This window comes from Helicoverpa armigera, chromosome 3 (genome assembly GCF_030705265.1).
Source record: "Helicoverpa armigera isolate CAAS_96S chromosome 3, ASM3070526v1, whole genome shotgun sequence".
NCBI classification, from domain to species: Eukaryota; Metazoa; Arthropoda; class Insecta; order Lepidoptera; family Noctuidae; genus Helicoverpa; species Helicoverpa armigera.
In genome coordinates, this window is record NC_087122.1 from 5,390,390 (window position 1) to 5,402,413 (window position 12,024).

At 33.7% G+C, this 12,024-nt stretch overlaps 1 protein-coding gene across 1 annotated transcript in view; it reads right to left on the bottom strand.

Annotated features, from left to right (window-relative positions):
- Positions 1 to 12,024, bottom strand: part of LOC110383855 (myrosinase 1) — a 12,900-nt gene extending 876 nt beyond the window's left edge. The window contains exons 1-6 of the mRNA XM_049836780.2: positions 11,761 to 12,024; positions 5,298 to 5,416; positions 4,644 to 5,219; positions 4,466 to 4,560; positions 3,545 to 3,850; positions 2,659 to 2,900 (exon numbers count right to left, since the gene is read on the bottom strand). Coding sequence (XP_049692737.2) covers positions 2,659 to 2,900; positions 3,545 to 3,850; positions 4,466 to 4,560; positions 4,644 to 5,219; positions 5,298 to 5,416; positions 11,761 to 11,804 — 1,382 coding nt within the window. The 5' untranslated portion in view covers positions 11,805 to 12,024. The remainder of the gene's footprint in view (positions 1 to 2,658; positions 2,901 to 3,544; positions 3,851 to 4,465; positions 4,561 to 4,643; positions 5,220 to 5,297; positions 5,417 to 11,760) is intronic.

Sequence of the window (12,024 nt, forward strand, 5' to 3'; positions counted from 1 at the left end):
CAAAAGCAAATAAAATAATATGCTGTCTATTAAAATTCCATTGTATGTATGTTAACTGCTTTTAACCTGGTAACTTTAGAGGAGACGAAAATAAAGAAATTCTTGATATAAACAAACTATTGTCAAACACGCATGTTTAAATCTGACAGGTATTTTTCCTTAAAAGTATATCAAAATAAACTTAACAGATTATTTCCGATTCAAATGATTCATCTATTTGAAGAACCCGATAGAATTGACGTTAGCTATCTAATATGCGAAGATAAATATAACAAAACAACGCAATTGATAACATTCATCAATCATTGCTATCATTTAGAACGTGCCTCCAATAGTTCTTCACATATTTTAAGCAGATTAGATTAAAGAGAAATTGTACAACGTCCACTATGCTGATACAGGGTGATAAAAATAGTTTCAGAATTAGGTTGACTTATGACGCAAACAGCCGCTAAGCTAGGCCGTTTCCACCGAAATTCAGCCGTTTGTGTTACTAGGTTATATTTTCCACTTTTCGTATTTAGGTAACAGGGGATTAAGTTAATCTTAACGGGAGCTTTTGAATAGAGAGCAAAATGTTTTAGGTCAATTATAAAAATATCTCTCTGAAGAGGAACATAAAATTATTACGATTCAAAATTATGCTAAGAAATATTTCATTCATTACAATGATTAAAATAAAAGTTTCATTCAAAATATCACATTAAATAAATGTCCCTATTTATGATGAGGTAAAGGTAGATCCAAAAAGTCCATACCTATTTAAAGATATGTCAACTCATCATTACGAGTAAGTATGTGGAAAGATATCTATGATAGTAGACATTTGTCTAATCTTTTAGATTATTTATTTTTTGCAAGTGTAACATGATGTTACATTTGTTGTTTTTCAAAAAGATTAAAAATTAATGATTCACACTTTAAAAGTCCAACTTAATTTGGTTTTTAGAGGCGCTATCAAAATTAATCAGTGCAGTAAAGAATGATTCGGCTTAAAATGTAGTTGGCCTTATATACAAGTGATAGGTAGATGCCCTTAAACCATAATAAATTAATGTATACGTAATAAGTTAACGGCAGGTAATTGTCATGATAATTGATTAATATGGGCTTCTTAACCTTGCAACAAAGTTCTTGATACTAGTCCCTTGATATTGAAACTTTGAAAGTCACTACAACGTTATAGGCGCAGCGTGGCACGTAAAATGTAAGATTTCGTAAATATTTATTGTTATATCAAAATGGAGAAATTAAGGTCGATTTTTGATAGTCAATCAGTTATAAAGAGATAGAGACGACGCCTGATCAATAGAAGATATAAATATTATCGTTATGACACAGTGATCACAAACAAGATTTGACTGGAATTTGGACTTTGGAAATAGGTACATAAGTATCTGAACACATATCACATACAGTATACAGTTTGCACGTGCGAGACCAGTGGTATGGTACCTAAGGTTCTAAAATTTTGATAAATATTTTTGCACCAAATCCCCTTAAGCTGAGTAATACTGAAGAAATAGTTCTAAATAACTCGATGCGATTGCCAAACTCAGAATTGGAATGTGACAGACTATAAGAGCACAAAATAAATCACTGCCCCTAATGAAAAATTGCGAACAATTAATTGACTTTGAATTAATGAACGAAAACTTCTCCATGTCTTGTATAATGTATTTAGTAAATTCTTTCGCACAGTTTTAATTACAGTATATTTTTGGAGTAGTAGTTAGCAAATTATACATGCGGATGAAATAATGTTAGGACGAAATATCATGACTGAAAAGAAATCCATATAGGTACGCCAGGGTCCGAACTTTTATAATCATGCGTCCTTGAACTTTGTGCTCCACTTATAACACAAGTTTATATCTAGAAACTGGTAGTGACATCTAGCACTGTAGCGTACTGTCAAACTCTAGATAGAACGATTTTAATTCGAACCACTTTCGATAGATGTCGCTGCTTGTATGTTGTGGCTTATTGTCAAGTGCTAATGATTGATTGTAGATAATTATAAAACCATCAGCAATTGGTGTCGTACGTGAATAGGTAGCGTTATTGTTTATTATAAGTTAATAGCCCAAGGTTCTTGATAGGTTATATTAAAAAACATCCTGTTTGGTAGGAGTTATGGCAAAATAAATAAAGAATGATTTTCCTAGAAGTGCAAAATTCTCATTTGAAACAAAGTAATTTTTTTTTTAATATTACCTAAAAAGTTTGTACTTTCTAAATAAGTATAGGTATCTCGGACACTGGTCACTGTTTAAAGGTGAAGGAAAACATCTTAAGGAAACCTGGACTATAAAGTCTGAAATCACCAACCCGCAGTGAGCAAACGTGATGACTAACGCTCAATCATAGGTACTCTGTGTTAGAGGCTCTAACACAGAGTACCTAAGATTGAGCGTTACTAACTTAGAGGAGACCTGTGCCAAGCAGTCTGACAATATAAAAGGCTGATGACGATGATGATATGTTTAAATCTATGTACTTACTGTACTAATCGCGTTATCGCTTTAGGTAGGTATTTATCAGCCAAAGAGGAGCCACAACTATGTCAAGAGTCTTCTTGTCTTTTCACAGCAGATCATTGAAACAACCATCCTATACTTCCCTGAAAGGAATAAAGGACCTATAAACAATACTTACACATAACCGTCGTCCCATTCAAAGTTGTCCATGAGACTCCACGCGAAGTATCCTTGGACATTGCACTTGTCTTCATGTACGGCGTGAAGCAAAGCGTTCAAGTAATGACTGTAGTATGCCACGCGAGCTTTGTCCTCCAATCCCGAGAAATCTGCATAACCATTCTCCGTAACTATGATGGGAACATTGTCGTAGGTCTTTGAGATCCATTTGAGAAGACGCCTGAAGCCGAAAGGCACCACCTACGGAAAGCATTAGATTGATATTAAAATCACAATAAATAAACGCTTGACATTGCAAGATTTTTTGTGTTTATTTCTAATTCTTGTTCTAATTTTGAAGGCTAGCCTATAAAAGTCGAAATCAGTATACCAGGATCAGTATTTTCTGATGGATTTTTAAACAAACTTTCCATATCTTCAGCTTCAAAATAAATATTGGTGTAGGTAGATCTCCACTTATCTAAATAACCTAGACAGATATCATATTGCAGAACTCTCAAGTATAGCAAGTACATCCTCTAAGAAGATTAACTGGATCTGTTATCAGTAGGTTTATTACGAAAGATGTTCTTTGTACATGACTTATGTAAGTACTTATTGAATAAGATAATGTGTAACGTTTCAATACCTACCTGAATAGACTCGAGGCAAACTGTAATCTTAAATACTGTCTGACAATTGTAGCTCCTTACCAACAACTCTAGATAATAGTCAAAAGACTCGTAAGAAATCATACTATATAAAAGAAAATATGTATGCTGCTCTGCTAAATATTTGATCCTATAGTAAGTATCCAATGCAATAGATTTTAGGAACCTAGCGACTAGTTTGGTACATCAAACTTAAACTTAAAAACAATTCTTTAGTACCTATAATACACTTACCTTAAGCCAAGATGAAGAAGAATCGGAAGGCCATTTGGGATCCTGGACTCTAACGATACCAACGTCGTTTTCGTGCGAGGGTATGGCACCTACTTCTTTATCAGCCATAGACAGGAGGTAAGTGGTATAATGGTTCAACCCGAAGAAGTCGGCAGTTCCCCTTATGTAGTTAACCTCCTCAGGAGTAAACTTTGGAAGTCGGGAGCGAGTGTAGTTTTGCTGCAGACTCTTCTCGTCGACTAACTTTATGAGTTCGGCAGGGTAGTTGCCCTCTTTCGAGTAAACTGGGTGCGCGTACCAACCCAACTGGAATTCACAGAAGATTTTGCATAAATTACTTATATTACAAATGTTTTCCGCCATGCCAACCAAACGACAGGGTATTGACCGAAGGTATCTTTGGAGATGTGTGCTTTTAGACGTTTGTGTTGCTTATTTTACTGTTGCTACGGAGAGTCCGTATTTATTTGTAGATGAAATTTTAGGTATTTATTTTCTTTATCTTCATTCAAAACGTCGATGAGTGAAACCCTAAATTCAGGTTTTGATAAACAGGTTTTATATCAATTTATTTTGAACTTCCATGCACTTCAAAACATCATGTCGAGGTGCATGGCAATGTACTCTTCACTTAAAAAAGTATAAGTATGTTCTCAATACTGCTATAATTAGTCGTAACTAAATCTGCACCAAAATTATACTTCGGTTATTACCTGAATGTCGTCGTTACGTTCCACTAAACAAAGGCAGTTCGTACGAGGTAGGTATGTGTAGGTACCCTGGTTCAATGACATTTCAGTGAAATCTGACCTTGAGAGCTGAGAAGTCTTTCTGAATGACAGTACGTACCGATAAAGGTTGTGATTCTTTTGTTAGATAACAATGTTAGCTAAATACTTATTTCTAAATATGTACACTCACGTGAGTTTTTAAGTATAATTCTGCAGCTTCCCTATCTTGAGGCGTATCCTCTTTGGGTTCAGCCCAGTTCGAGTCCAACGAAAGTCCAATTTTACCTGGAATATATGAATTTAGATTTATATTTACAGGGCAAATGTAATACAAATTCCAAGCAAGAGAAGTATAAACTGATTCGTACCTTTATTGACATGACGGTAGTTCTCGTTGAAGAGATGGTATACGCTCGCGTGTGCTTTCAAAAGGTTGTGAGCACAGAGGTATTCAGCAATACCGTGCCTGTTCAATGCAGGAGCTCTATATGTACCGCCGTAGCCTTCCAGACACGTCTGCATCGGCTCATTGAAAGTCACCCAATACTTCACCTTACCAGCGAAGTTATCGAACAAAACCTTTGCATAATCTGTGTAGTAGTCAACGATATGTGCGTTTGTCCATCCACCTATATTCTGCAGCTTCTGTGGCAAGTCCCAGTGATAAATAGTCACCATGGGAGTAATATTGTACTTCAAAAGTTCGTCAATAAGATTACTATAATACTTGAGACCTAAAGCGTTAATCTCGTTTGTGAGACCAGTTGGCAAGATCCTTGACCATGCTATAGAAAATCTATAGACGTCAACACCCAGTTCATGAACCATCTCAGCATCCCTCTTGTAAAGGTGATATGAATCAGCCGCCACATCACCATTCGATCCATCTTTGACAAATGTTTTATTATTGTGTACTAGGTGATCCCATATACTCTCGGACTTTCCTGGAATCAGTTATGAATACTTGTAAGTGTTTACTTATTGTACTTCTGCAATTTTAAATTAAGTAAAAAGTTTCTTACCATCTTCGTCCCATGCTCCTTCAATTTGATAAGCAGCTGTAGAGACTCCAAATACGAAATCTCTCGCGAATGTGTAATTCGATTTCGATCCTCCGGAAAAGTTCAAAATTTCAGCATTTCTGTAACAAAAGTTAAATTCGTTAGTTGAGTAGACTGTCAGACCGCAGCTGTTTTAATCAGTTCTCGTTAAACAAATACTGTTCTGGTTTACTTGAAATTATTCTATTATGCAGGAAGCGGAACTAAATGAAGGTACATAGGTAACACATGTTTCTTGTCAATATCAGCGATAAACAATAAAGTTCCACTGCCCATAAAAGGCGGGGTCACGACTTAAATTCCATACTTGTTTAATTCAATCAACTTATAAACGCAATATGAAGCAATTATGTATTATGCAGCGTAGCTAATATAAGGATTGGCTATTTTTATAGTGACTACATATTCCGTTAGTGGAAATACAGTTTTTTAATTTTTTTACATACTAGGGATTTACTAACACAAATGTTTTCTTTAATAAAGAACATCTGTAAGACCTATATTAATTTTAAATTGCAACATTTACAGTTTAATAATAACCGCATTTTTATTACAAAAAAAAAAAAACACATTTTAAAGCAAACATGATTTCCAGGCTCCGGTTTATCTCCATCAGACTAAACCTGATATACAGGATTATAAATTATATGGATAAACACAAACGTAAGTATGTCTATTATTTTTAGCATCTCTATAAACCTATCAGAACTAATATGAAGTATGAAGTCCATTAAAATTGCCCTTCTAATTATGATCAATGAAGTTCTACATAGTTATGGCATTCCAAAGGCAATCTTAGCATTAAGCCCGAATGAAGCTATGAAGGATAAGGCTAATCATGGAATCTTATCGATTAGATACGCTTATTTGGCACAAGTCAAGAACAATAATGAGAAACATAATTATATACAAGTAACGGTAATGAAAACTAGTCAGGACTTAAATAATCTCTTCTGCGTGTCTATTGTACGATCTTAAGCTTATTTATTTTTGTGATTAATGAAGTAGATTAGGTAAATCTAAGGTTTAACACTAATGACTTATTATTTTACCTGATCTCATTCCTTCAACAGATAATTCTATTTTATACATGATTGTAAATATTTATAGACGTACACTCAATGACATAGTTTATTGATGTAAAACCTATATGCCAAGTTATTAACACTGATAAATTATTATTACAAAGGATTCTGTCAGGTTTTCTTTATAAAAATTCAAATTTTTGGGACAGATAACTGTTGCAAGACTACCGGTTTGGTGTAAAATTATCAACATTAGCAATTCTGAGAAAAACTTATGTCGTTCGATTCTTATTATTTTAACAAGCTCTAAATTTTTGAATAAATTTTAGGTAGTTTACTACCGTATGTAATTTTTTTCTAAACCAATTTTCAGAAGTTGTCTAATTAGAACATATTATTCCTTAGCAGTCCATGTTCTAAAACACAACATACAAAGTACGATAGCTATTAACTCGTAATTAAACTGGTGCGTACAATGCTAGTAGATACATTAAACGATCAAGTTATCAGGTGAAACCTTGGTTTTTCCCCTGAGACTCCGGAGAATCCGACAGAGGGAACCCAGAAAGTACTCAAGGCTAACAGGCTTCTGGTCGAACATATTTTACTCAAAGACATTCAAAAGCAAAAGGCATTTTACGAAAACGCACGACATTACAACTTGACCACAAAGCAATAACAAATTTTGCCTTAATCCAATAATGTTTGCGATTGCTCTGAAAGGACACAGATTACGAAAGGGGCAAGGATATTGAACTTTGGAATTAGTTTTGTAAATTGCCTATGTATAATCCCTAATAAGGATTGTTATCAGAAATATTAAAAGCTATACATATCTTACTATACCTACCTATAAGTACTTAGTCTCAGAAACCTGTTTCATATCTGCGTAGAATTCCTTCATATTTATTTGATTCGTAATAAAAACCTCTGCTCGTAAAAAAATCTTTTTACTTTAGGATGTTATAAAGAATATTCACTGTAAGATATAACAGATACAAAAAGAAACACTAAGATGAACTCCTGAGACAGAAACATATTCCGTACCTACCTATGCAAATGGAGAGCTAGAACTAGTTTTTCCTCATAACATGTTGAATCATTTTCCCAATGATAATACCTACTCGGTAACACGTGCCTAGACGAGAGAATGTATTTTTACAATTACCACGAGTATCTGTTACTTAATATCCAGTTAACAATACTAGAATACTACGTATTATTACAGTTATCTGCAAACAAACAGGATTACGAGTAACTTAAGTGATCTTAAACCCTACAGATACTTAGGTGAATTATATCAGCTTATGAATGAAATATTTATTAATATTAGCTGAATGGTTTTTATAATTCCTCCAACTAAACCAGTTACTATAGTGTTGAAACTGCGAATGGAAACAAGTATTTCGTTGAACTGGCCCTAAACTTAACCTACATTCTTTAATGTATTCTTTAAGCAGATAAGCAACAAAGAAAGTATGTAATTTGCAAGTATTGTATGTAAGACGAAGACAATATAGTGTTACAAGTTTTGCATACGAAAGCATCCGACATTTAACCCATATTTCAAGCAAAATCATTCACAGACTTCGTAAAGAAGACCATACTTACTAGAAATGAAGAGCATTGAACTAAATAGATCCATTTTGCAAGACGTGACTAACTTGGTTCGTGCTAAAGTTAGTGTCGCACATGACCACGCTCCTGTCTGATTGCTCTATCAAAGACGACTTAATCAATGTTCATTGAAAAAGCACGCATTTCCGTGCCACAGACTTCCGTAGGATATATTAAGCGATTGTAGTACCTAGGTAGGTGGTTTGTAGTAAGCAGATTCCTGGCAATCTCTTTATTCTACATATCCAATTATTATAAATGTCGACGGCTACTTTAAAGGTCTATGGTATTCTCAGGCAGACATTTTCAGTTTCGACGAGGTATCTTTCTACTTCTACTTGAGATATTGTGTGGACCATAATAAAATCGACATAAGAAGGGAGAAAATTGTGTCTACAGTATTTTATTTTGTAAAACTATTTTAAACCTATTAAGTAAATATTATAAGAAAAATAATTTATAAGAAATGTTCACTTAGAAGTCAAAATAAATACTGGGTATAACTTAATGCATGAATAGATGCAAACTACAATGTTAATAAAAAAAACCCGATATTAATAATTACTGTGAGATTAATAGCTTGAGTCTCAAATAAAGACTTAACTTTCCCTTTTGTTCAATGCCTTTTGATAAACTAGTTGCGTAAGACCTTTTAAGGTAAGGCCCTTTCTTGAATTATTAAAATATCGTAGAACTATGTATGTCATTGTCAATGTAAAGTCAGTGCCCCGTTTCCGCGAGGAAAACCTTCGTAACTGAGATTTTTTGCTGAACACAAAATGCATTCATAATTTCCAAGTAACCTACTGTTACAAATACCTGACAATTACTAAATATAAAATTTATAGGTACTTAGTGATAAAAGAGCAAGGTTTTGAAAGGTACTAATTACACTGCTAAAGGCTGACGTTATGTAATAAAATTTAATATTTGTCTTCGAATATATAATTGCTATAAAATTCTCTGTAGGCCCTATTTATGCGGTATTAAGTGGTAAAGACACATAGCAACGCAGTTAATTCAAGGTGACATGATAAATTGTTCCATTAACCCAAAACTTGCTTAGTCCAATTTACCCGAATGGATTCATACCGCGGGTTGCAGAACATAATATTAATGTTCTGTGTGAGGATAATGAATCTTTGGATGAACCCGTAAAGCCCAAATATCGTGGAAGTTAGTCAATGATTAAGGACTAGGTACACAATACATATTTATAATACATACAAAACTTTTCTTCTTACACTTTGTTACCTGCACGGAAAATTGAAAAATAAGGAAAATATTTACGTTTTGAATGAAACTAGTTGTGAGTTTGATAGACCACACTGACTTTAGTGGTCAACTATTTGTTTTACACCTTGGAAATCCCTACGAATCAGCTGACGCGGACCGTTTCGCGTCACTTCAATCCATGGGTATTAATCAGGACGAATATTAAGAGTCGTATACTTACCCAGTCGCCTTCTGCGTTTAATTTAATTACAGTTACGACTATCCTACTGATACTAAAAAACCGCTTTTCCAGCTTGACCGGCATATAAAGTTATCCAAACAGGTGTTTATGCAGTTTGATATATCCTCAATACTGCTCGGTTTTTCCCCTCATAGTAGGAAATTGCTTAGCCCTACCTGTGTGGCTATGTTGAAATGTTTACGCATAGTTCTTTGTTTTACTTATATTAATTTAACATAGGAACTTACATCTTATCATCTTTAATTACTTTCGATAAATAAAATTATTAAATCGCCTCCAATAAAAAATTGTACCAACATATAGATAGGTACATCTTCAGATATAACCGTTTACGATTATAAAGTCGTTATAAAATACTTTCTAAGCTATATCCTCATATCCACGCTATATGCTAGCGCTTGCCATTTGCTCTAAGTTGACTTTACCTACCTATATTTCCCTCTTTTTCCGCCCACATACCAAACATAATGCCAAAACTCGTTCAACTAGATATACTACTTACTGAGAATCGTTGTGGTTTGATATGGACCTACATAATGCGCCCATAAATATCAAACACAGATTTTATTAAAATAATTGAATAATCCTACGTCATCATCTCCCGAGCCTTTTCCCAACTTTGTTGGGGCTGGCTTCCAGTCTAAAGAACCGTATGCAGCTGAGTACTAGTGTTTTTACAAGAAACGACCGTCTATCTGCCCCCCTCAACACAGTTACTGGGGCAACTCAATTACACACCTTGGCAAGACTGGTCGTCAGACTTTTTGGCTTCTGACGTTGATCCTACGTGTCATACCTTTTTGCCGTTACCCTTTTTTTTGCGCCTATTCACGAACTATAAAGTCTATATTACCTTGCAGTATCCAGTTACAATTTTATAGATATACCTATACATAGATTTATACATCCACTGCACAAAATGTCTGAGTTTCACGTCAGTTATTCCTGAAGAGGAAGAAATTTTAAGAAAATCTGTTAATTACACATTCATTCAGAACTTTTATTTTTTTCCAAAATAATAGATCCAACCCAAAAACAAATATTTAGGAAGCTATATCTTAATCTTTACCATTTAAAAATATGTTCTTCTTTAAACAGGCTATATTAAGGTAATTTGAGTACTTGTTTGTGATTTGTTTATTGCTTACCATTGTTTTATTGCGATAAGGCTAAGCCATCCAAACAGAGGGAAAGTTAACCTCGTTAATTAAATGACATAGTTACTGCTATCTATAATTTGTGCACATGCGGGATTTAATACCCACATTATATTTGTACACTTATTAGATTAAAACAACTGCTATATATGCCATACTTATGGCGCCAATTAGCTTACGTGCTTACCAAAGTCGTCTACCAAACATTCAATTACACAAATTGTGTAGTTACTGCCCATATCAATACTAAGCATCAATTTGTTAGAACATAATTATTAGCTACAGCTCAGATACCTCGCTTATATTCAATTTAAGTATTTTTAATTAGATTATAATTTAATCTTCTTCAAATGAAAGGTTACTTGGGAAAATTACCAATTTGCCATTGCCAAATAAATATTTATGGCCGAATGGTGACCTCAGCTTTAATAAGAAAAGAAGATACATAAGTAGTAGGGTCTGGTGCTAACTGTCAACTTCAGTAAAGTCTGTATTTTTTTATGTAATAAAAAAATAAGTCTTACGTATACTAAAGATAATAGGAACATAAAGCTTAAGGATGGGCATTTACGTTACATAAGTATACGTCAAGATAATTTATTTTATTTACAACTTTTTTAGATATTAATAATATAATAAATTGTTGTTTATTTATAGGAATGGGCACGCAAGCTTAACTAATAATTAATGATTTTTTTATAAATTTTTGGACGCGTGACAGCAGAGGAAAGCTGATGTTTTTTTGTGAAAACTATAGCTCTGTTATTGCTCAGAAAAACGGCAATTAATAATTTTAAAAGCAATCCTTTGACAGCGTAACTAATCTTTTGATCTCAAATTACAGCTAAACAATAGAAGAGTCACGTCATTAATCTTTATTAATCAAACTACCTGCTAACTAGCACTCTATTGTAAGATAGCTTTAGGTTATATTTTTTTGCAAACTCCACGAACATTATTCAGGGTTCGAAGAAGTACGTAATAATTTGCGGTCACAAACAATAACAATGTCGTCGACGTGACGACAACCAACCATGATTTAAAATGCTCAAACAGGTACGTTATTGTTTTAATTTTCAATAAACGAAAACAGATCTACACTGTATACTACATAGTTACTTCAAGCAGTCATTAAAAGAAAATCTTACCCAATCCACACAACAGCAAATAACACCAAAAGTTTGTACTCCATTTTTGTAGTTTACACTAATTTAATAAATTAAAAAATATCACTTTATTTACACTGCGAGAAAAAAATATTTTAGTTTTTAGTTCTTAACATTTCTTAAATTATTGAAAGGGAATAAGTTATCGTAAATAAAATATTAAATTAAGTCGAAACATGTAATGCGCGCCAAAACTCGACGCGCACTGAATGCGTTGGCGCAGCTTGTAGCGCTACGAATACTAAC